This window comes from Rhinatrema bivittatum, chromosome 2 (assembly GCF_901001135.1).
Source record: "Rhinatrema bivittatum chromosome 2, aRhiBiv1.1, whole genome shotgun sequence".
Lineage (NCBI taxonomy): Eukaryota > Metazoa > Chordata > Amphibia > Gymnophiona > Rhinatrematidae > Rhinatrema > Rhinatrema bivittatum.
The window spans coordinates 765,244,576-765,267,951 of NC_042616.1; the positions used below are offsets into that span (position 1 = coordinate 765,244,576).

The 23,376-nt window shown below is 44.0% G+C and overlaps 2 protein-coding genes across 5 annotated transcripts in view; one reads left to right on the top strand and one right to left on the bottom strand.

The window, feature by feature from the left end:
- The window catches only part of WASHC5 (WASH complex subunit 5), a 205,789-nt gene extending 201,480 nt beyond the window's left edge, over positions 1-4,309 (bottom strand). The window contains 3 exon segments of the mRNA XM_029592012.1: positions 932-1,077; positions 3,158-3,450; positions 4,035-4,309. Of these exon segments, the coding sequence (XP_029447872.1) occupies positions 932-1,077; positions 3,158-3,343 (332 nt within the window). The 5' untranslated portion in view covers positions 3,344-3,450; positions 4,035-4,309.
- NSMCE2 (NSE2 (MMS21) homolog, SMC5-SMC6 complex SUMO ligase) overlaps positions 4,303-23,376 on the top strand; it is a 583,410-nt gene continuing 564,336 nt past the window's right edge. Inside the window, exon 1 of one of the 4 annotated variants that reach the window (XM_029592015.1) lies at positions 4,303-4,405. Coding sequence is in view for 1 of the 4 variants with exons in the window: in XM_029592013.1 (XP_029447873.1) it covers positions 5,375-5,384 (10 nt within the window). In the remaining 3 variants the exon portion in view is untranslated. The other 3 variants (XM_029592016.1, XM_029592017.1, XM_029592013.1) reach the window with 3 other exon arrangements.

The following is a 23,376-nucleotide window of genomic DNA, read 5'->3' on the forward strand; positions in this document are numbered from 1 at the left end:
TTTTTTTTTTACCTAATCCTCGGTTCCGGAGCCAGCTGGGGGGAGTGAGCCGGTATCACCCCCAGGACGACTAACGCCGGTATGTGGGGCTCCCCCACTCTTCAGCAGCCTTAACCAGGAGGAACAGTCCCCTCAGGACCTCACCCTCCCCTGAGAACCTAACTCCTTTTTTTTTTTTCAACTAATCTACCACCTAAAATCTTAGGAGAGGGTACAAAACTGTAGGTTTTGCACCCTCTCCACCTGCTAGGAGACAGAAGAATACTGCCAGACTGTAGGTGGCACCAGCCTAGATATAGGCGGAGTTTGGTTTGTAAACTTCTGTCTCCATCTGCTAGAGGGGGAGCAAAATCCAGGAGTCTGGACTGATCCGGGTACGTACAAGGAATTTAAATTATCCTAGTTAAAAGTAGAAAGAGATGATGTCAGATGTGTATGCTGCCATTGCGGGTCATTTGTTGGTAATAGTCAAACTGGCCAATCTGAGCAAGCTTGCCTTTTCTGGCAACTAAAGCTGCTTACCAGCTGTGCAAAGAGAATCCGGTAAGGTTAGTTTCATGGTCTACAATTCTTGCAGTTACAGTCGTAACACAATGCCTAAGAAACAGCACCGCCAGGCATTTATGTCTGCACACTGTTTGGGCGCTTGTTTGTGTGGGAAGATTCAGAGGCGACTCAGATGACCTCTGTGGAACTCCAAGCAGTTAAGCTCCCCAGGCAAATCTCCCCCACATTCCCATCTCAAAGAGGCAACCAGAGGAGCCTTGTTGAATCTACACGCAGCTTATAGAAACATACTGTATTTCTTTTATAGTAATAATCATGGGTCGATAACCCCCCCACCCCCTAAAAAAATACAATAGAAACAAAAAATTAAACTATTGCTCTATAAAGCTATAATAAAATATTCAGACGTATACAGTTTAAGTACCTGTTTAAATCAACAATATATTTATGAACACTTTCAAAAGCTAAGTAAAATCTTGTCAAAATTTCAATATTGTTTTCACGAAATTCTTCATCCAAGTCCTGCAGTTCGATTTTAGCTTCCAGCTTGCCTTCCCAGTTCTCTGGACCCTGGACAGACAAAAAGAGGAGGCAGCATGAGTAGCAGCTCCCTGTGATGGAAGCCTTCTCACAGTCACACTGAATTCACCATATCCTGTTTGCCCAGAGCCCATCATATCCCTGAACCCTAATCCATTGCAAAAGTCCAAGGTTCAGTTTCAAACATTCACTTGCCCATTCTCCAAGGGTGAGTGGATTTTCATGGCTAGCAGGTAGGCAAAGTTGAACAGGGCCAGAAGGCGGCATCATCTTCAGTCTCAGATGCTGCACCATCTTTATCTATGATCTGGATGAGAGAAGGCAGCTGCAAGGTGCAGCAGCAGGGCAGAAAGTGAGAAAGCTGCAGAGGGAGGAGGAGAGAAGAGTGGAGGAGTGGGAATGGAGGAAGTAAAGAAGAATGTAAGAGGAAGGGCAGGGCGTGGAGGAGGAGCATTAGAGGGCTGCATGTTGGGGAAAGGGAACACAGAAGAAAGAAGAGTGAGAGGCATGCACCAGGAGGTGAGGGAAGGAGGGCTGCAACGCTGCGGGGAAGGAAGGACAGTACACGACAAGTGCATTCCTTCCCTGGCCAGTAAGCCACGGATGCATTTTGGAACCCTGCTAAAGCTCCCACACTCCTGAAGCCTAATCCTACAGCAGAAGGTGGCAACTCCTCACACTCCTGAACCTTCATCCACCTTCTAGCTTCACTGTGCAGGTCCATGTGCCATGAGCTTGCAAGTTTCGGAGAGCACTTACATTGCTTTTTAAATAGTTGATAAAATATGGGACACAAACTGTCAGGCCGATACAGCAAAGTCCGCGGGTGCGCGCAATGCAGTATTTAAATTAGGTCCGGCGGTAGATCAGGGCAAAAGGAGGCGCTATGGAAACTAGCGCATCCCTAGCACCTCCTTTTTGACAGGAGCGGCGGCTGTCAGCGGGTTTGACAGCTGACGCTCAATTTGCCAGCGTCAGTTCTCGAGCTCGCTGTCAGCCACGGGCTCGGAAACCGGACGCTGGCAAAATTGAGCGTCTGGTTTTCGGCCAGGCAACTGGCGGCCAAATTCAAATTTTTTTTTTTTTTTAACTTTTTTTACTCTTCAGGACCTCCGACTTAATATCGCCATGATATTAAGTCGGAGGGTGCACAGAAAAGCAGTTTTTACTGCTTCTCTGTGCACTTTCCCGGTGCCAGAAGAAATTAGCTCCTACCTTTGGGTCGGCGCTACTTTCTGTATCCCGTGCGCATACCTAATAGGGCCCTCAAAATGCATTTGCATGTTGAGGGCCCTATTAGGTGCCGCGGGTTGGACGCGTGTTTTCCTCCCTTACTGAATAAGGGGTAAGGGAAAACGCGCGTCGGAGCGCACTGTACTGTATCGGCCTGTGTGACTGCAAGTATTTGAACAGTCTCCTACATGCACTCCATAATTCTTAAGGCTATCCCTTTATATTATTTTTGTGATATTGTACATTAGAATTTGGAGCTGGAGTTTGTAGCCTGAAACCCCTTTTCTCTAGAGATTGAAGCTTTATGCAAAACACAGTTTCAAAATAAGCAACACAGTGCAAAGCACCAACCACTGCCCTTACAAAGTGTCTCACAACCCCTGCTTGGTAGGCACCACTCCTGTGGGGAAGAGGATAATTCTGTCTCTACACCCACTTAAGCATCAGTCTGCATGCAGAAACTACCAGTAAGGTGTCAGTCGGTGCTTTCAGGGTCACTGGCTCATGAGCGAGACCAGTATCTTATTTCATTCAGGTCATGTACTGGTTGCCAAATGGCAGTTGAGTGCAGTTGGGCAAATCACAAATAAATCAGTTATACCTTTCTTCCATGGAAAAGGAGTGGAAGAGCAGAGATTATTGGTTAGAGCAGCAGGGAAGACAGGGGTCAAATCTCGCTTCTCCCACTGATGCTCATTATGACCTTAGGCAAACCACTTCACACTCGACTGTCTTAGGTAAAAACTTAAGACTGTAAGCCCTCTGGGGCATGGAACTACCCACTGAACTTGAATATAACTAGCCTTGAACTAATAGTTAAATCTAAAATCCACATCCTCTCTCAATTTACAGGCATTTTCTTTTGTCCATCACTGACCTTAAAATAACTAAAATCAAATATGATTTCGCCATATTTCTGCTGATCGGTCTTGTCTTTCAGCCGGAAGACGCTGGGGATAAACTCAGAGAGCCTTAAAAGTTCAGCAATGATGGCATTCCCCCGCGAGACGATCCGAAGAATTGCCTGACCACAAAGATTATTGTCTGCCAGAAAATCCACCATGGTGAAGGCGGCTTGCTAACTGATGGCAGAGTCGAAAATGAACTTTGGATTCTCCCAATGCTCTGCTCTTCAAGCCGTTTGTGGAAATCAGAGGCTCATTTGAGAACCTACAGAAAGACAAAGACAGTCCGTGCATTCTGCAAATACATAAGGTGCCTGGTGATCTACAAAGATATGTACACCCTAAGGATGCTATGTTTTGCATTGTTTTAAATAAATGTGTACAAATGCAGTTCGCACATGCAAAGGCTAGACAGAACTGTGCATAAGGTGTCTCCAAATGAGGTGAGATTAGAGCTGGTAAAATTCCAGACCGCCTAAAACTTCGTGCCTGACCTCTAAGAGAAAAGCAACATCAGCAGGGTCTGGACTGGTGTAATCCGCTTAGAAGTGGCTAAAAGGCAGGATATAAATCTAAATAAATAAATACGAGCGACCTCATTAAGTGAAAAGATATTTCTTACTAGTTCAGAATTTATTTTATTTATTATACATTTTATATTCCGTCGTTCCAAACGATCACAGAATACTTAACTGCTCCAATACTTTAAACCAGAAAATGTTTGCAAGCATTCAGTGTGAAAACTAATAAGTGGCACGTCCCTTACTGCACAGCGCTACTCGTTACTGAAATTATTTTTGCATCTAGCTGTTCATCGTCTGTTAATAGTTGTCGGTAGTATGAACCCACCTTCGGAGCAACAGCGGCAAACGTAAAGATCAGCCCTCAGATACAGGCTCAGAGTTTCCGGCTCCTGACAGAACTGCAGCAGATAAGACTCAGCAGCAAATAAGCCTTAGACGCTTGCTGCTCCTTCTTAAAACGAACCATGAGATTGAGATTCCTCTTTTCCCCTAAAAAGTAGAAACCCTGACCCACATTATTTTCAATGTTTCAAGAGGAAGGACAAAAAGATGAAACACTCAAGACCACCCGCTGCGACAGGCTTTCCCATCACGTGATACACAATCACATGATCCCGAACGGCGCATGCTAATGACATCACTTCCGCGTCGCTGCTATAGGAACTGTAGTTGGGAGCGCGGGAGCGGCGTGAAGAGGTAAAGAGAGAGAGAGGAAAACTTAAATAAACAAAATATAGGCAGCAAGTGTGCGCGCGCGCATGTACAGACAGTGCTGCGTGGCCCCTGGAATATGTCACATCCCGTCCTAGGCTCTGTTCCTTGAGGTCTCACAGATCGTAGGTGATCTAATTCGGCTTTCTTCTAGCCTCCTCTTTCTTATTTATTTATTTCCTTTTGTTTTTTCGCTTTTAATTTTGGAAACGCATGAGGCGGACGTTACGTTGAAAAATGGAAATTACAGTTTATATGTGGGTGGAGAGTGGACATGAACACAAACTGGGAATTGAACAATGCAAAGCTGTATAGGTAGCAATACAAGGTGTATACAGATGTCAGATTATAGGGAGGACACTAAGCAATAAGATAAGCAAATATGGCACATAATAAAGTAGTTATTGAAACAATCCCTCACACATCTCTCTTTCTATATAGATAGTAAAAGATATCTTATAAAGGCAGTTATACGGATTGAACGTGTTCCTAATGGATAAATATTATACATAAAAAGTGCAGGAACACCCTACAGATTCACAGAGAATAAAGGTAAATTATTTTTATTAGTATATACATGGACGCCGTGACTGAAATCTAAGTAAACAAGTCGGAAAACGCCAGGCTAGCACCACTCAGTCTTCCTATTGAAATTATGTTACATCTTCATTCAGCATTTAAGCTACTCCCCCCTGAGGAAGCCAGTATTGGTGAAACATCTTTAGGCCTTTTTGTCCACCATTTCAAGAAGAACTTTTCTAAGGAGCAGATCCTTATTTTCCACAGGCCTTGGGGCGAATTCAACTGTGAATCTTCTTACCAACACAGACTCCCATCGGAGCAGTTTGTGTTTGGTTATATATATTCTCATCTACCCAGTTTCTTGCTTAAGTTATATATTTCAGGAATAACTTTTCTAAGAAGCATATCCTTATTTTCCACAGGATTTTTACAATGACTTTATGTAAGTATAGATGGCATAGTACTTTTATTTAGCAACTATTTATAATTAAAAACGAATACTTTTTTTGTAATTTTTCACATTTTGGATATACTAATAGATAATTTACCTTTATTCTCTGTGAATCTGTACAGTGTTTCTGCATTTTGTATCTTATATATATGGCCCCCAACCTGACAATAATATTGAAATGATGTGAAAGCAGTTATGACTCCCTGGTTTGTTCATGACCAAACTGCCTCAGTAAACCTTTCTTGAGTTCCAAATCTATCATAAAATTAGAACACTGAATTCATAATAAAGGGAGGATATTGAGCAGTAAGATAGGCAGAGATGTGGAAATCGGGGAAGGTTTGACTGAATAGCTAGGTTTTGATTATTTTTTTAAAGGAAGCATAGCAGGTATTTTGCGCAAGTCTTGTGGGATATTGTTTCATGAGTTGGGTATGAATCAACTGAATACATAAAGCCTTGTGCAGGCTAGTCTTGCTGTAGCCAGTGAAGGCATGGATAAAAGGGCCTGCTGGGAGGACCAAAGTTCCTCAGTGGGGCATATGTGTGTATGAGTTCAAACAAGTGTGCTAGTGCTCTTTAGTTCAAGCATTTGAAGACAATACAAAGTATTTAACATTTCATTTTGCTCTCAGTGGGGAGCCAATGGAGTTTATACAGAATGTTTATTTATTTATTTCCAAACATTTGATATACTGCTTTTATTGTAATCCTCTTTGAGTCTGATCCAGATAAATTAGAGTAGTTTAACAAGTCACTATCGGAGCAATCACTCACACAAACCAACAGTACAGAATTATTTTAATTTAATGTAATACAAAGTATAGGTCAAACTATTTTATGCCAGAACTAATATAAATTAACTAAAATAACTTAATATCACTTAACAGAGATAGACCAAAAAAACAATAGCATTATTGACCTTCTGCCAAGAGGTGAGTAGTAACGCAGACTGACTGCAGTATATACGAGTGGCTCAGAAATACCATTTTGTATCAGCGTCTTGGAGCTTTAGTTGTCTTCATGGTAAGAAATACTTCCAGTACCTGAATGTAATCTGCTTTGAAGCACTGAGAAAAAAAAGTGCAAAAAGCGGAATATAAATCTAAATAAATAAAAATAAATAAGTTCTTTGGTGGCAGGAATAGGTCATTTATCAAGCAAGCTGGGAGAAAGCCTGGTCAAATAGCCATGCCTTCACTTTCTTTCTCGAAGTTAGGTAGCATGGTTCAAGTCGGATGGGAAGCAGAACCACGTTCCAGAGTTTGGGGGCAGAACAGCCGATTAAGCTTCATGTGGTCATTGGACTTGACCCCTGCCAAAAACCTTGCTGCTGTGGAATACCATGTTTTAGAGAATTGTAGTCAGTGTGGCTGTTGATCAGGGACTGAATGATGGTGGATAAATTGCATTTTTCGAAGTTACATATTTGAAATTGATTTAAATGGAAGATTGTGGATTTCACTACAGCTTTGATGTGGTTTTCTATTGAGAGTTGGTGGTCAAGATGGGCCCCTAGCCTTTGTACTGAGTCTGAGGGTTTGTGGATACTCTCTGAATTGGAGGGTGAGAGTGACAGAGGTCTTCTGACTGGCTTACTCAAAGAAGCTCTAAATTAGATGGGTTGTTTTGGTTTCTCATATAGGGCTTTTGGTACAAAACCTGCAGTATTTTGATTGCTTTTCTCTGTACCATCTCTAGCTTCTTTGTATCCTTTCTGAGACATGGCTTCCAGAAGTGAACACAGTGCTCTAGTTGAAGCCTCACCAATGACCGTAATTTGAAATTTGTTTTTACCTGTTAATTTTCCTTTCCTTAAGTCCTGTTAGACCAGTGTGCACTAGTGGAATTTCCTGTTCCACAGCTGTTGACACACCTTCTTTATTCCCTATGGCATGAGACAGTTGCCAGTATTCTTATGTCAAAGCATTAAAACAATTAAAACATACATTTTGGAATGCAGAATAAAAGGAATGTTTCCCCTATTTTCTTACCACTGAGTGCATATTTCTTATGAATTCCCCTCACTTTTTTTGTGCTGGGGTAACAACATTAAATCTTAACACAGGAATAGAACAAAGAGAAAAAGGAAAAGGGGGAAGGAAAATAAAATATTGTCTACCTTGGTAAAATTGTAGCTTAATGTCCACTGTCTTCTTGGGTGTGACTTGGTTTGGTATAGCAAGACTCAAGGAAAGGAAGTTTCCAGGTAAAACCAAATTTCACATTCCTGTTCTTCCTGATACAGTGGTTTGCACTTGTGGGGAAATACCCAAGCTGCTTCTAGGTAAGGCAGGAGAAGACAGAGTTGCCTTAAGGGCTCTTATGCCAAAGGCTGAGTCTATGTTGATTCTCACATCCAGTCTTTAGAATCTTGTAAAGGCATGAAAAGATGATCAGGTAGCTGCCTTGCAGAGTTCATCTGGAGGCGCTGAGAATACCTCTGTCAATGAGGTTGGCTGCGCTCTTGTGGAATGCGTGCAGAGCATCGTGGGTGCTTGAGAGCCACTGAGTAGGTAAAGTGATGAAATTGGTTCCTTAATCCATCTGGCTAGCATGGCTTTGGAGGCTGCCTCCCCTTTTTGGCGGCCCCCATGCCAGCACAAACAGCCTGTCAGTCTTTCAAAACAGGTTAGTGGCCTTTAGGTATCTCAAGAGTATATGTCACACATTTATTTATTTATTTATTTATTTATTTAAGGCTTTTATATACCGACTTTCTTGATACAAATCAAATCAACTCGGTTTACATCGAACTAAGCAGAACTATAACCAACAATTCAAACAAGAGATATTTAGAAGGAGCATAAAAGTTACATTATAACAAGGTTGCCTTAACTGGGAGGAGGAAAAAAAGAAGGGGAGAACGAAAGATAAATAATTATATACAATAAGTTACTATATACAATGGAGTATGGGATAGAGGCAGAAGCCGTACCTCATGACACATCTAGGAGGTGACGCCTTCTATTGTCTTTGGTAAATTTGCTGCCTCTGAAAGCCAGGAGGGAGATGAACCAATTCAAGTGGAAGGGAGCCATTGCCTTTAGTAAAAAGGATGGTACTTCTTGTAGGGTAATTATATCCAGTGAATAGACCAGATATGGGTCTCAACATCATAGGGCCTGTAGTTCAATATGTGCCTAGTGGAACAAATAACCACAAGAAAGACCGACTTTAGGGAGAGGTCTTTCAAAGATGCATGTTTCAAAGGTTCAAAGGGTGGGCCCACTAAATTATTAAGAACTAAGTTAAGATCCCATGAGGGGACTAGTGGTCTGAATGGAGGCTGAATGTGTTTCACCCCTCTTAAGTTACATATTATATCCAGGTGTGTAGACATTTACACACCTTGATTGTATTGGGGACAATAGTAAACACTGAATATCAATAGCCAGTAAGAGAAAAATCTTTAGTCTTTTATTATAAGATATCTCATAATAGGAGCAGTTCACCTCAGCTCTTCTGAGCCATTACACTCAGTTAAATATGTTTCCCTTCTAGACTTACCCACCAATGTTGCATTACATTTTCCAACTGGTTGGCATTATAATTTTCTCTCATATATGCTAATAGACTAGTTTCTTGTAAGTTGTATGATTTCTTATAAATTGAGCCCAGAAGGCTCAACTTAATGCTGACCTTTAACATATGTATTAACCTTTAACATACTTTTTAGCATTTTAGCAGTCTTGGCTATTCCTACAAGTCTGATCAGTACAATTTTATTGTTCTATAATTATGTTTATCTCGGTCAATGCAGAGCTACTAGTGTCACTAATGTAGGTTGATCCTCTATCATTTTTATTACCCTGTTTATTAGCTGGGAGGGGAGGGGGAGAATATGTAGAGTATACAGTCTTCTGACCAAGACTTGATGAGAGTATTTCTTCTGCTGGGTCTCTGCTCCTTTCAACTGCTGAAGAACCTGTTGGATTTGGTATTTACTTGAGTTGCCATTGGTTCATAAAACTGTTCTCAGCTGATCTCCCGTTCTCCTGAATCCAGGCTGTTTCTGGTGAGAAATGTGCTTGGATGTGTTCTCTCCCCGAGATGTGAGCTTTGGAAAGATGAAGCAAGTTTTTTTTCTGCTCACCTGAAGAGCAGACTTGTCTCTTCTGCCGCTGGAGGGCTGCATATGCATCCACTTGTTTATGTATGCTACTGCTGTGGCTTTGTGGCATTGTCTGAAAGGATTCTGATTGCATTTCCTTTCACAATTGGAGGATCTGCCATAGGGCTAACCGAATGGCTCTCATTTCCAATTGACCAGGGCGCATTTTAGGGATATGGAAATAGGCTTCTGCCAATTCCAGGGAAGTGGATGTTGTCTACTGTGGCAAGTGGAACAAATTCTGTCCCATGGTCTTTTCTGAATCCCAGTTGGTAAGAGTGAAGATTATAGGTCTCCTTCAAGGAATGTAAGAGTTGAAAGTAAACGTTTTCTATGAATTTGGACTGGAAGAAGAGATTGGAGATTGGCCGATAGTGGTCCACTATTTTTGGGACCAAGCCTGTTTTTTTGATGATGGATTTGCTTATGGCCTGTTTGAGGGAAGAGAGCAAGCAACCTTGAGATAGCATGGCATTGATTATGGAGGTTAGCCAATAGTCAATGAAAGTCTCCAATGTATTTGGGTAGTATAGGGTCAAGTGGTATGGACTTTTCTTGGAGAATTTTTTTTTACTTTCAAAGGAGGGGTTATCCTGAATGCATACAGCTGACTGGCTTCGGGGTTTGGTTGAGCTGGCAAAGATAGGACTGATGAAGGTATTTAAAGAGTGATACTCTAAATGGATAGGGAAGGAGAGGGGATGATAAGTTTAAATGGATGGCTTCTATTTTTGATTCAGAAATGTTTTGCAAGATCTTTTGCACTTGGTCCCTCAGAGGAAAGAAGAGGGGAAGGGGATTCAGGTTGGAGAGTTTCTTTATTAGTTGGAATTTTTTTGCTGAGCAGTTTTCAGCAAACACTAGCTGTTTGGAGAAATATTCTTTCTTTGCTAATGAAGTGTATTTCCTTGCAAGTTTTCATTGGTTCTGTGCTTATGCCACCTATGCTTTAGTTGTTTGAGAGAAAGACCCTCATGGAACAAATAGAACGTTCTGTTGGACAAAGGTGAGGTAGTTTTTTTGGGGGGCTAGAATGTCAATAGCATTGTTAATCAAAGCATTGCTTGTGAGAAGATATCCATGTCAGATAGCTTAAGGACCTCCATGATTTTGTCACTTATTTGTGAATAATTGGACCAGGATTTAGGGATAGTCACAACTTTTCACACACTCAGAGGCAGTCAACTGTCCAGCCAGATCTTCAGTCTTATTTATTGGGAATACTAATCTTCTTTATATATTTTTATATTTAGCTCTTGCCTTTTCATGGTAGCTAAAATTCAAATTATATTCAGGTACTATAGGTAATTCCCTGCCCCCAAAGGACTCACAATCTAAAGGCCTCATTTACTAAAGCTTTTTCTCCAGTCTTCGGGTAGCAGGTTACTATTAACCAGGTTCCTTGCCCCCACAAGCTTATCATATGTTGAAGCCTTATAATGTGGACTCTGCTGCGTCTGGATCTGAGTGATCTTTTGGACCTGTCAAAAAGGGGTTTTCTGTCCTGCAGAGACTATAAGCCATCGCAGCCAAGGTGAAGGAATATAAAAATACATCAAAAACCTCTGTGTGCTCTCCTGTGAATGACAAATGTTCTGCAAGAACCAGCATCCAGCACTCACAGTATTAACAAGTTGGTAAAAGGACTGAACTATTTAGCCTGCCAGAGAACAGAATTACATAGCCAGCAGAGGAGGAAGCCAAAGGAATGCTAGGATACCATTTAAGGAAGAAAAGGCGCAAACTGTCCTGGCTCTATCTATGTGTGAGGGGCGAGAGCCAGGAGTTGGAGCCATGAAGAGAGGAATGCATCTGGCAGCCCTGAAATTAGTTCTTCTCCTGAAGAGCTAATTATTAAGAGGGAGAGACAGAAGTCTACTCTCTGAGGAGATAGCGAGAAATACAGCTGTTCTTGCTTCATAGCCAAGCTACATATAAAATCCCAACAAGGGACAGAGGAGCCAGGAGCTGAGAGACTTCCTATCCAGGCCCAGGAGTACATGGCTGGATCACCCTCCTAAGAAACTGAGGGTGCATAGAAAGAATCATAGCAGAGGAGGTAGAAGGTTTATTTTCTTGCCTTTTGTCAAAAATTCAGTATTTTATCTTAACTATTTCATCCTTTCAGCAAAAGTCAAGCATAAACCCTTGCCACAGCCACATGAGATAGGGCAGGTAAAGAAGCTGCTGGACTGTGGTCTTTCTGTAAGAATCTGAAACTAGGTCTGCTTTCTGTTTAGTACCAAGTAAACCATTTGGGGAAGCTCCCCAGGAGTAAGAGACCTTCCACGCACTGGACAGCTCATCTATTTGGTTTGTTATCTAGCTATCTCCATCATCAAGAGGGACTCCTTCATTTTCTTGATTGTTTTTTTTTCCACACAATTTTGTGTTTGTGTCAGGATGCACCCTTTACAAACTGCTGACATTGAAGTGGATCTGTTCCCTTCCCTTTTTGAATACTCAGGAGTAAAGACAATTTTTGAAAGCTGCATACTTCACTGCTCCACCCCCCCCCCAACTTTCTCTACTATCGTTCTTTATTATTTTTTTTACTATCCATATGAGTATGTTGGTTGCCCTGGCTAACAGGCCATATCCAGTTATTTTTGCATTGCTTGATTTAAAATAAGAAAACTGAAGGTTTGTTATACTTCACTAATGTAATTTTCCCTTTTAATATTCTGGATGGATTTACTGTCTACTTACATAATACTAGTATAAAGGTTAATTACTGTTATATGGGTCATTCTATATCAAGTGGACCAGGGGTCCATGCTCAACCTCCTCCAAATTGAACACAATTTTGCACAGATGTGCTCTAGGGTCTCAAACAAAACCATACTAAATTTTTCACCTGGAGCTAGAGCAGTTGAATGGAGGTCACCTCGGAGTATCATGCTCTGTGCAACCTAAAATGGCCATTTTGTTCACGTGCTGCATCCCAACACCTCTCAGGGGCCTGAAATTTTGTGGATTAGTACAACCCCTGGTGGTAAGTCCCAGTGCAAAGTCTGGAACATAACGTGAGCTTGCCTCCCTTTCTTTGGGCCAGCAAGATATGTGAAAAATGTTACAAAAGAAATATAAAGCCTTCTTTGACTTCTCATTGCTCCTGATCTATACTTTGATTCAGGCCCTGATTGGATCAGTAGTCATGGCCCATGGCATATACGTAATTTGCATTAAGAGGCTTTACAGGCAACTGAAAGCAAAGATATAATTACATAAAGTCACAATATCAAGTTTTTATGCAAAGTTTTGCCAGTTTTCAGGTGCAAATATCTCTACTGTGTAATTTTTAATTCTTTTCTTTTTTATGTCTTTTGAAAAAGCATCTTTTTTGTACAAAAGTTGCCCTGTTTCATTTTGGACCCGATTTTGCTTTGGTCAGAATTAAGGCACCAACAATATGCATCATTTGCATGCATGGGCATGCTATGTTAAAACGAAGCATCTTTGGCACCCTGTTGTATAACATGCAAATGATCTAGAGGTGAAATTGTACAGTATGGTGAAGCTTGTTGTACTTACCATGCTTGTAACTTATGACATCTTGCTTCAACATACTTTTATAAATAACCCCTCAAAATGGATATTTTATTGTGCTGTTATTTACTGCATGCAAGTCTGAACATGCCAAAGTATCATCTTCACAAGGAACTATGGTAATATGTTGTGGCAGAGATTTTGGGAACATGCCCTGGCTTGTGATACCATTGTGCTCTTTGTGTCCCCGGTATCACATTTTTCTTTGTGCTAAAGGAGGATATTGAAGCAATCAGACCTGTTCAGGATGAGAGGTTTACAAAAGGGAAAATAATCAATTCAAGCCCATTGATGCACTAAAATTTGCATTAGCAAAATTTCAGATAACGTTACCTCATTCATTGCAAGTGTTCTTGAACATGAACGTGAATATTTTCATGCCCTTCAAGTATCCAGCTTCCAACCTGGTCAGTATTTAGCTTGCATCTATGATAAATCCTGGTATATTGGCCAAATATGCGAAGTCTCAACTGAGGAACTTCTTGCACCCCAAAGGTATTATGTGGAAGATTTAAGTGAGGATAGCCTTCATCAGATAAGTATGTATCCCAATTTAGATATTGCTGAAAGGTAGTGGTTTATAAAGTATTAAATAAGTGTTGGTTATCGTTAGAGATTTGGGTGAAATCCATGCTTCCCCTGAAGAAGCCCTAAGTGTGAAGGTGAAACAAAGAATTCTTGGTTGGGAATTGGAATGCCAGAGATGTTGGATTGAGCTATATTAGTAGGAAGGAAGCTGTAATTACGTACACGTTTTTGCTCTGTTGACTACAAGCATGTATAGATGAGTTTGAAAAAGTCGAAGAAGTGGAGGAGACTTCAGTTCCCTTTACGTACCCGGATCAGTCCAGACTCCTGGGTTTTGCCTCCCCTCTATAGATTACCTGGGTTTTGCCTCCCCTCTAAGTTTACCAAAGAAACTCTGCCTCATATAGGCTGGTGCCACCTACAGTCTGGCAGTATTCTTCTGTCTCCAGCAGGTGGAGGACATGCAAAACCTACAGTCTGGTGAGGCCTAGCCTAGGGTTTTAGATAGGTAGGCAAAATAAAAAAAAAAAAAAAAAAGTTTGTAGAGACAAATTAGTTGGAGACTGACCACAGTGTGTTCCTGCAGGTCAGGGTCTCTTGCCTCCCAGGGGTTGCCAGGTCCTTAGGGACCATCCTCCCTGGTTTCAGAGGCTCTTGGTGTTGGGGGTTGAGGACCCATTTTCCAACCCACACTACCACTGGGGGTGATACCGGGGAGCCCAGCTCACCCCTTCCAGTGGATTCAGGACCCGAGGCAGCTGGACAGGTAATATTTTATTTATTTATTTGTTTGTTTTTCTATACCAACATTCTATTCAAAATTTCACATCGGTTTACACATAACAGAATTGTCTCCAAGTAAACTTATGAAGACAGAATACAGTTAAACACACTAAATATAAAATTAAAAAATATAAAATTAAAATCAATAATAAATTAAGATACCAAAACTATATAAACAAGAAAACCTATTGTTCTACAACATTCTATGTACTTAAAAGAAGAAGTAAATTATAGAATGGTGTTGTTAAAAAAAATTAAATTTGTGAGGGGAAAGCTTTCAAAAAAAGCCAAGTTTTAAGGCTTTTTCTGAATGAGGATGTAGAGGGGTCAGTTCTCAGAGAAGTTGGTAGAGAGTTCCATATATGGGGACCTATTATAGAAGCAGTTCGAACCCTAGTGGATGCTCGGTGAACTTCTTTGTTGGAAGGAGTTGACAGCAAACCTGTTTCTGATGAACGGAGGTTTCCAGTAGGTATACATTGGTAAAGGGGTTTTTGTAAGCAAAGGGGCGGATTTTCAAACACTACGCGCGCGGGTACTTTTGTTCGCACCACCGGCGCGAACAAAAGTACACCAGATTTTATAAGATACGCGCGTATCTTATAAAATCCGGGGTAGTTTGTTAAGGAAGAGCTCCGATGAAGGTGATAGAGGAGATTTATCTATGTGGAGATATGCATTAGCAGGATGAAATCTGAAGAAAAAGATACTTTAAAAAAAAAAAAAAGTCTTTTTTTTATTTTGCTCGCATCATCTCCCATAGCCCTTCCATTCGCGGGGGTGGGGTATTTCAGCGTCATTTTGCCGTGTTTTCCGGGGGGGGGGGGGGGGGGGGGGGGGGGGGGGGGGGGGGGGGGTAGGTGTTAAATCTGATTCCCTGCCCGACTAAGCCGTGTCCACAGACATATGCTTCCTGCGTCTCCGGGGGTGAGGGTGCCTCCTCGCCGCCAAAACGAGTGGTACAGACTCTTATGGGAGCCTTTGGGGAGTTGCCTGCTGCGATCCCTGGCCCATTCCTGGGAAGCGTGGGAACGGGTGCCATTTTAGGTCCCTCGGGGTCGGCGATCCCGGTGGCGGATGCCATTTTCTTTAGTTCGGGAATAGGGGGCGCTGCAGTGCAGGCAGGCCCAGGGGAGGATGACCTTCCCCCCGGGTTTGTCACCTCAACGCTGAGTCCCCAAGGGGGGCATATCTGTGACTAGTGTCAGGATGAATGTTGATGATCCGGCTGCAAGGGACACGGATAATACCTCTTCCGAGTCTTCTTTTTCTTCAGATTTTGTCCTGCTAAATGCATAAGGCCTTTAAGGCCCGGAGGGCACATAAGAGAAGACCCCCTCCCCTAGAATCCCAACCCCTCCCTCCAAAGCGGGCTCAGAGCCCTCAGAATGCAGGGGCCTCATCCAACCAGAGACCAAAGCCTCTAAGGACCCCAGTGCCTGACCCTGAGTCTTCCTCAGATTCGGAGGAATCGGAGAACCTTGATGAACAGGAGTTACCTTCTCAGCCCCCACGGGGGGTGGAGGGAGAGGCCGAGATGCAACAGAGCGGGCTCAGAGGGGTCCATGGGGTGGACGGAGATGATCCAAAGGTGGTCTGCCTGTTTCGCAGGGATGAGTTAGGGCCTCTCATCCCGCTTATTTTGTGGGAGCTAGGATTCAGCTGCCTCAGATGGAGTCGTGCCTAGGAGCTATGGACCCTATGGTACTGGGTCTACGGGGGCCTCCTTCATCCTTCCCCTTTCATTTTTCGGTCACGGATTTGCTGTTTAAGGATTGGGACACTCCAGATTTGGGCCTTAAGATGGTGAAGGCGATGGGCAAGTTATACCCCTTGCCCGAGGAGGCTTTGGAACTCTTGTGGGTTCCTACGGTGGATGCAGCAGTGGCGGCGGTCACGAAGAAGACCACCATCCCGGTTACGGGGGGCATGGCCCTTAAGGACCTGCAGGATCGTAAACTGGAAGTTCAGCTTAAAAAGATTTTTGAAGTGTCTGCCCTGGGGATACGGGCAGCGATGTGTAGCAATTTTTCATTGAGGGCAGGTCTGCGCTGGGTACAGCAGCTACTGGCCAATGACTCGTTGTCCCAGGAGGAAGCTCTGCAGGCGGGTTGCCTGGAGGCAGTCATTGCCTACAGCACGGATGCTTTCTACGATTTGCTGCGCACATCGGCCAGGTCTATGGTGTCTGCTGTGTCCACCCGACGTCTGTTGTGGTTATGCCACTGGGCGATGGATGTCTCTTCCAAGGCTCACCTGGGCTACCTGCCGTTTAAGGGTAAGCTGCTCTTTGGTAAGGAGCTAGAGGACCTGATTCAGTCCTTGGGCGAGAATAAGGTGCATCGGTTGCCGGAGGATAAGACGAAGTCGAGAGGAACTTTTTCTTCCAAGACTCGGTTTCGCGGGGGTAGGAAGCCTCGGACTTCTTGGGGATTGGGTTCTTCCTTTCGACACAATGCCAGTAGGCAGCAGTCCTACACTCCGTCCTTTCGTGGGCGGCGTTTCGGTAGACCTGGCTCCGGACAGATTGTACCGAGTGGAAATACTTCGCAATGATGGGTGGCCGGCTCAGTCCTCGGTCCCAGTGGTGGGAGGCAGATTGATCCTGTACTTCGAGGAGTGGGCCAAAATCATGTCAGACCAGTAGGTCCTTTCGGTGATAAAACACGGTTACGCGTTAGATTTTGCACGCAGGCCCCGCCAGCGATTCCTAGTTTCTCCCTGCGGTCAGAAGCCAAAACGCGAAGTGATACAAGAGATGCTACAACGGCTTCTCGCCCTCGGAGCAATAGTGCCGGTGCCATTGGGGGAGGTCCGGTACTCCATTTATTTCGTGGTACCCAAGAAGGAAGGAACATTTCGTCCTATTCTCGACCTCAAGCGGGTTAACAGATGCCTGCGGATTCCTCGCTTCCGGATGGAAACTCTAAGGTCCATCATTGCATCGGTGCGATGGGGGGAATTTCTGGCCTCTCTGGATCTCACCAAAGCCTATCTGCACATCGCCATCTGCGCAGATAATCAATGTTATTTAAGGGGCACAGTTATCAGTTCCGCGCTCTGCCATTCGGGCTCGCCACTGCGCCCAGGACATTTGCCAAGGTCATGGTAGTGGTGGCGGCGCAGCTCCACAAGGAGGGATACCTGGTACATCCGTATTTGGACGATTGGCTGATCAGGGCAAAGTCGGAATTGCGTTGCCAGGAGGCAGTCACTCGTGTGCTGCAGTTGCTAAGGAGTCTGGGTTGGGTAGTCAACCCGGCCAAGAATCACCTGATCCCCTCCCAGTCCTTGGAGTTTTTGGGAGCTCTGTTTGATACTCGGCAGGGCACGGTGTCCCTCACGGAGGAGCGTCGGGTCAAGCTTCAGCGGCAGGTAAGGACCCTGTTAGCCAATCCCTCTCCGATTGTTTGGAATTACTTACAGGGTTCCATGACTTCGACTTTGGAGTTGGTTCCTTGGGCCTTCGCTCATATGCAACCTTTGCAGTCAGCTTTACTCTCCCGCTGGAACCCTGTCTCAGAACAGTTCCATATTCAGTTGCCCCTGTCGGGTTCAGCTCGTTCCAGCCTCGCCTGGTGGCTCAACCCGGACAACTTACGGCAGGGAATGCCTTTGGTCATTCCAGATTGGACGGTGGTCGCCATGGATTCCAGCCTATATGGTTGGGGAGCCATTTGTCAGTGGATGTCCGTGCAGGGCAGGTGGTCCTCACAGGAGGCCAGAGCGGTGAGGTTGGTGCTGCAGGCGTTCCTGCCGATTCTCCGCAGCAAGTCTGTACGCATTCTGTCTGACAGTGCGACCACGGTGGCGTATATCAACCGTCAGGGAGAACCAGAAGTCAACCATAGCATTGGAAGCTTGGTTACTGAGCTCTTGGGTGGAACAAAATCTGTTCAGCATAGCGGCTTCTCACATTGCCGGGATCGACAACGTTCGAGCGGACTACCTCAGTCAACATTACCTAGATCCCGGAGAATGGGAACTCACAGACAAAGCCTTTCATCGCATTTGTGCCCGTTGGGGAACACTTTGTGTGGACCTAATGGCGACGTTCTGGAACGCCAAGGTGCCACGCTTCTTTGCCCATCGCAGGGAGCCAGGCGTGGACGCGTTGGTTCTCCCCTGAGACCTCTTGTACGGGATCCGTGTCCATCTTGGAATTTGAATTTGGACCTTAAAGCCTTGTGTTCGGCACCCTTTGCCTTTGCGTAGGGTGACTTTGAAAGATCTCACCTTGAAGGTCGTATTTTTGGTGGCGATTGCCTCCGCTCGCCGACTGTCGGAGCTTCAAGCGTTGTCGTGTAGGGAGCCCTTTTTGAGGATTTCTGATTCGGGCGTTTCCCTACGTACAGTTCCATCCTTTCTACTTAAGGTGGTGTCTTCTTTCCATTTGAATCAGTCAGTGGAGCTGCCAGCTTTCTCTGAGCACGACCGATTGGACCCCGCTTATAAGGATTTAAAGAAGTTGGATGTTCGCCGATCTTTGCTCTGTTACCTGGAACTTACCAATGAGTTCAGGGTGTCTGATCATCTCTTTGTGCTCTGGAGTGGACCTCGTCGGGGTAATATGGCTTCCAAGACCACGCTAGCTCGTTGGTTAAAGGAAACCATTAATTCGCCTTATTTGTTAAGCGGACGGCCATTGACGGTGGACCTTCGGGCGCACTCTACTCGATCTCAGGCTGCTTCCTGGGCGGAAAGTCATCAGGTGTCACCCAAGGAAATATGTAGGGCGGCTATGTGGAAGTCGCTTCACACCTTTGCTAGACATTATGGTTTGGATGTTCAGGCGTCTGGGACAGGGACATTTGGGTCTGGGGTACTGCGTGCGGGCCTCTCCGGATCCCATCCCAAGTAGATAAAGCTCTGGTACATCCCAGGAGTCTGGACTGATCCGGGTACGTACAGGGAAAGAAAAATTAGTATCCTTACCTGATAATTTTCGTTCCTGTAGTACAGGGGTCAGGAACCTATGGCTCGGGAGCCAGATATGGCTCTTTTGATGGCTGCATCTGGCTCGCAGACAAATCTTTAATAAAAAAGTAAAAATCTAACAAAATCTCCCACCCTCCTGACGCCCCCCAAGACCTCCAAAATTAATTTACTACAACCCCACCCTCCTGACCTACCAAAAGTCCCTGGTGGTCCAGCGGGGGTCCAGGAGCGGTCCGGGAGCGATCTCCTGGACTTGGGCTGTCGGCTGCCAGTAGTCAAAATGGTGCCGACGGCTCTTTGCCCTCACTATGTCACTGGGGGTCGACCAATGGCGGCGGTAGCCCCTGTGACATAGTGAGGGCAAAGGGCCGTCGGCGCCATTTTGACTACTGGCAGCCAACAGCCCAAGTCCAGGAGATCGCTCCCGGACCCCCGCTGGACCACCAGGGACTTTTGGCAGGTCTTGGGGCATTAAGAGAGTAGGGGGTTGTAGTAAATTAATTTGGTAGGTCTTGGGGGAGGCAGGAGGGTGGGGGGTTGTAGTTAGTATGGCTCTCACGGCATTACATTTTAAAATATGTGGTGTTCATGGCTCTCTGAGCCAAAAAGGTTCCCGACCCCTGCTGTAGTACCACGGATCAGTCCAGAGTACCGCCCTGATTTGGGAGCTTATCAGTTTGGAGAGTCCCCGCTATTGTATTTGTCTCATTTATTGCAGATCGATTTGATTGTTCGGCAGCCCATGGGTGCTGATCCCATTTGGGGGTTCCATGAACCAATTGTTCCGGTTGTTCGGTTACTGTATATAGTTAGTTGGGGTTTTAATAATCCGTTTCTGCTTTGATATTAAGTAATACTACCAGACTGTAGGTGGCACCAGCCTATATGAGGCGGAGTTTCTTTAGTAAACTTCTGTCTCCATCTGCTAGGGAGGGGGGAGGGGGGGGGGCGGCAAAACCCAGGAGTCTGGACTGATCCGTGGTACTACAGGAATGAAAATTATCAAGTAAGGATACTAATTTTCCTTTCTTTTAAAAGCTGTGGAGGTGGTTGTTGAAACTCCTTTCATTTCCTTAAAGAGATTTCTAACAGAGGTACTTGGTTTTCCTAATACAGATATTCTTTTTATAAACTCATGTTTCTTTATAACAAAAAAGAGCCTCTGTTCCTGTTGTTTCAATACCTGCCAACCTTACAAGTTTTTTAGAGAATTCTACTTTAGAAGTCTTAGAAATACCTTGATAGTATAATTTATTACAATGTTGGATATAAATAAACTTATGAGATGTTATTTTCAAAAATTTCCAGCTTCATTTCATGGCCAAAATGTTAAAATATATCCTGATTTGGCTCCAATTACTCGAACTAGAAGATGAGAATTTTTGGCTCTTAGGCAAAGAGTTATCTTGTTAGGATTTTGTTTTTGCTAAGATACCCTTGTCGGTGTGTAATAAGGAGAGGTGAAGAATTTTTGTTTTTTTTCCGGTCAGAACAATTGCGTCAGTTTATGGAAACCCGTGAACCTGCAGCCTCTTCCCCATTGCTTCTTAACGAATAAGGCTAAATAATTTGATATACCAGATATACCAGTTTCTTGGTAAAATCTCCTTATTTATATTTCTGTCCTCTCATTCTTCTAAGTTCCTAATTTAACATTAGATTACGAATATACAAATTGAGAATTTCTAAACTGTGTATATAATTTCTTATTGTTCTAAAAGTGAATTTCCCTTTGTATAAAGAAAGTGTAATTGCATTTCAGTGAATTAAACTGAATTGAAATTATTTACTTATTTGTAAATTCAAAATTATAAAAAAAAAAAAAAAAAAGCTGTGGTCTGCTTTCATCCTTTCCGGCAGTTCCTGCACTTTCCAGTATTTTTATGAAGTGTTTTATTTTAACATGTTGGCTTTTGGTTTGTATGAGTGAATATGTATGTGTGTGGGTTATAGTGTGACCCACACACATACAGCGTAGTTTCGCCGCGGGTTGGATGCACGTTTTGGATGTGCTAATCACCTTATAGCATAAGGGGCTGTGGATGCGTGGGGTTAAACAGTACACTCGGCTGAGCACACTGTTTTGTATTGGCCCCACTGTTTTAAAGCATTTTACTCCCATGTTATAAGGCAGAAGTCCCCTGTGCATGAGGTTAAATGCAGTTTGCATCTGATTTGAAATGTATAACTTTGTAATCCTGTGCTAAGATTTGTTTGTGAACGGCAATTAGTACAGTGAAATATAGTCAGAGCTTAGGTTAATTTCCAAAAATTGTACACAACGAAGAGGGTACAGCCAGTGAATTCCACAGATTAACATGTTTTTTTCCTCTCATAAAGGCCCTTGCACCTATGGGAAAAAAAAAAATCTTTTTGAATAAAACCTAAAATTGGAATGAAAATAGTACACCCCCCCCCCCCCCCTCAAATTAAGAGAACTTCCATATATTTGGATTTTTAGATTTCAGTTCCTTACCTTTTCAAATCCAAGCACAAGCTACATTTCAGGTACAGTAGTGAGGTCCTTTCTCCAGAGGGTTTCCAGTACCTGAGGCAGTGGAGGGTGACGTGTCTTGCCCAAGGTTACAAAGGAGTGTAAGTGGTAGAAGTAGCATTTGAATCCAGGCTTTCCTGCTGCTGTAACCACTAGACCACTACTGCACTCCACACGAATAGTTGGAAATGTTTTGACTTCTCACCAAAAACACAGGAGACCCTAGGGGTGACAGCTGCTTCTCTTCTGTTAATGTTGTTAGAATGGACAAGGGAAACATCCGCCTAATGAATTCTTCTCACCATGCAACCCAGTGGTGCAATGCAGGGTGGGATTAAGATGACTTATGCCCATAGGTAATGCGGGGAGGGGAGTTATCTTCCCTGCAAAAATCCCATTCCCCCTTCCTCCCTTGCCTTGCCTCCAAGGCATCTGAAAATGAAGAAAAATAGTGCAAGGCCTGATGGACCCTGTGATGCTCTGCCCCTTGGTAACAGGAAGCCCATGCAGGACGGGCTGGGGCATTGCAGAATCCATCAGCAGCAAGGGCTGTTGAAGGCTCCGTGAGCTTTTTCATTATCTTTTGGTGCAGCAGCTACAGGCTCCAATTTAGGCATGGCAGTGACAGCAACGCTTCGGTGCCTATAAGAATTTGGTGCCAGAGGCAGTTCCCTGTGTTACCTATGGCTAAATCCAGGCCTGGTGCAATGCCATACAAATCCTGAGATTTATTTTTATTTATTTAGATTTATATTCCACTTTTTGCAGCACTTCAAAGTGGATTACATTCAGGTACTGGAGGTATTTCCCTATCCCCAAAGGGCTTACAATCTAAGTTTGTACCTGAGGCAATGGAGGGCAACGCCTGGTCTCCCGGTTCATAGCCCACTGCTCTAACCACTAGGCTACTCCTCCACTCCAATATAGAGATAGATCTGAAAAATGGGCTGTCTGCTGCTTCAGAGCACATCCAGCTTGTACTCGCAGCAGCAGACATTGTCAGTGATACTGCTCAGCCCTGGGGTAGGGGAGGGGATGCAGTAAATTGCATTTGTTTTCCCTGGCTGCTGTCAGTACACAATGGGGTTTCCCAGCATTAGGAGGAAACTTTTGGGTACTTGAATTTCAAACTCAATTTCCAGCCAGGTAGGTGTAATTTGGTATCTAGTAGTTTCTGTTTCTTCAGGGGGCGTTCCTAGTTCTGCTTCCACCACAACTAACTTTCCATCCCACTTGGGACCTGGCCCAAGCCAACTTACTATTATGCTAGACAGGGTCTGAGGCCGCCAGGATATTTTCCCCAATTAAGCCCTACCCTTCTCCCTCTTCAATCCAGCAAATGCAGTGACAGCCCTTAGCTTGCATAGCCCAGAGCTCCCTACAGAACCTGGAATTCATGCCTCCTGAAGCCTATCTGTGGGTGTCATTGTTGTACAATGATTGAGTTTCCTGCCCTTAAGGAGGTTTTGACCTCTGCCTACACAGCATCCCCAGCCCCCACTGGCTCAATGAGCTAAAGCTGATTCTGGGATCACTCCAGTAGCCAATATACTGTATATGTTGTCAAAGAGAATTTG